Source organism: Cebus imitator, unplaced genomic scaffold (genome assembly GCF_001604975.1).
Source record: "Cebus imitator isolate Cc_AM_T3 unplaced genomic scaffold, Cebus_imitator-1.0 Scaffold53, whole genome shotgun sequence".
Classification (NCBI taxonomy): domain Eukaryota; kingdom Metazoa; phylum Chordata; class Mammalia; order Primates; family Cebidae; genus Cebus; species Cebus imitator.
This window is the reverse complement of record NW_016107368.1, coordinates 5,171,627-5,173,563: the sequence shown is the minus strand read 5'-3', so window position 1 is coordinate 5,173,563 and position 1,937 is coordinate 5,171,627. Positions and strand designations below refer to the sequence as shown.

The following is a 1,937-nucleotide window of genomic DNA, read 5'->3' as shown; positions in this document are numbered from 1 at the left end:
TCCTGGTGGCTGGCAAGAAGGCCACCTGTCACCTGCCACACTGTCTTGTAGGATCAGGAGCGCCTGGGCAAACAGCTCAAGTTACGTGCAGAAAGGGAGGAAGAGAAGGAGCTGAAGGAAAAGGAGAGGCGGGAGAAACGGGAGAAGGATGAGAAGGAGAAGGCAGAGAAGCAGCGGCTCAAGGAGGAGCGGCGCAAGGAAAGGCAGGAAGCCCTGGAGTGAGTGCTCTCAGCCATGCTGGGCCTACCTCCCCGCCGCTGGATTCCACTTCTGGCCGCTGTGATGGGCCTTTGGCGTTTTGCAGGCAGATTGGGGCTCCCATCATTTCCTTTCTGTTTCTCCTGTGTGAGCTGCACGTGCGGCCCTGACGTGGGAATGGTGGAAAGCAGCTCCCTGCTCTTTTGTGCTCCCCCAAGTCCACTCACCCTGGGCCCCTTGTCTCTGCCTGTGACTGTCCTTCCAGTTCCCAACCAACTGAGGCATTTGCATCACAGGAATATGGGTTTTGTTTGTGGTAATTATGCATCGGCTGGCTGAAGTCTTTTATATGTATATATATATATATATACGTATATATATATATATGTATATATATATGTGTATATATATATATGTACATATATATATATGTATATATATATATATGTGTATATATATATATGTGTATATATATATATATGTGTATATATATATATATATGTGTATATATATATATATATATATATATTCTAGTCACAGAAAGAATTTTGTTGTCTATTTTCCATTTTTATTGTGAAGGCCTATGTTATAGCTTTATAGTAACGTGAAAGTAACATATTCGTTACTGTAAAATTAAATACTTGCCACATACTAACAGTTGCATGCTGTGGTCCCTTCCAGAACCATAGCAAAGAGTCGGCTGAAATGTCATTTGCTGTCTCATAGGGCTAAACTTGAGGAGAAAAGGAAAAAGGAAGAAGAGAAACGGTTAAGAGAAGAGGAGAAGGTAGCGTGTTTCCTTCAGTACTTCCCCATCCCAGCCCATTGAAGAAGCAGATGCACAGGGTGGTCGCCTAATGTTCTCTTGGTTTGAGGAAACCAAATGGCGCCCACGGGAGGGACGAATCTGTCTAGATGCATCCTTTTGCTTCTTTCCGGTTCTGGCCTGTCACATGCCTACTGGCCCCATACCCTGGCACTTCCACCTGCAAGGGCAACTCAGACATTTTGAGATTGGCTGGCATGGTTGCGGGTCCGTGGGTTTTGAGAGCTTAAAAAATCACGGTAGAGCCTTCGAGTTAACATGCTTGAGTTTTGGTGCTGGGGGGACATTTGCATGCTTTGAAGCGCATACTGTGTCTCTTCCTCTCTTCTTTCTCATAATCTTCTCTTACATCACAGCGTATTAAAGCAGAGAAGGCCGAAATCACCAGGTTCTTCCAGAAACCAAAGACTCCACAGGCCCCCAAGGTGAGCAGCCAGCTGCCTTTGCTTTCGAGTTTCAGCTCTTTTCCTCTCTGAAAGTGAAAGGATCTGTCACCAGCCAGCTTCTCTGATTATGAGGAACGGAGCCTCCGGTGAGCCAGGGAAGTTCCGTTTCTGGTAAAAACTCTTGAGGCTCAATATTTTGTCTTCACTTTGACCCAAAAAGGTAAAAAGTGGCGTCTGATTAAAAAGTGCTGTTTTCAGAGGCTGCTTCATGAGTAATTTTGTGTTAGGCGTTAAGAGAAGTTAACCATGTTTTTACCCTTGGGAAACTTATGCTTGAGGGGAAGCTTCGCCGCAAAACAACAGTAGAATTCACAAAGATTTACTTTCCCCGCCTGGCGTTGGTCACTTGACAGCTCAGACCTTCTGAGCCACCATCTGTGCATGGAAACCACAGCCCTCCTTCCCTTTTACCCAGAGGGAGCCCATCTCCAATGTTAGCGGGCCTTCAATGCCTTTCCCTGCTCCAC

General features: G+C 45.7%; 1 protein-coding gene across 5 annotated transcripts in view; it reads left to right on the top strand.

The window, feature by feature from the left end:
- CHAF1A (chromatin assembly factor 1 subunit A) overlaps window positions 1-1,937 on the top strand; it is a 41,008-nt gene that overhangs the window by 19,261 nt on the left and 19,810 nt on the right. For all 5 annotated transcript variants that reach the window (XM_017528419.1, XM_017528417.1, XM_017528418.2 and 2 more), the window contains 3 exons: window positions 52-218; window positions 925-985; window positions 1,381-1,449. In XM_017528419.1, the coding sequence (XP_017383908.1) occupies window positions 52-218; window positions 925-985; window positions 1,381-1,449 (297 nt within the window). The remainder of the gene's footprint in view (window positions 1-51; window positions 219-924; window positions 986-1,380; window positions 1,450-1,937) is intronic.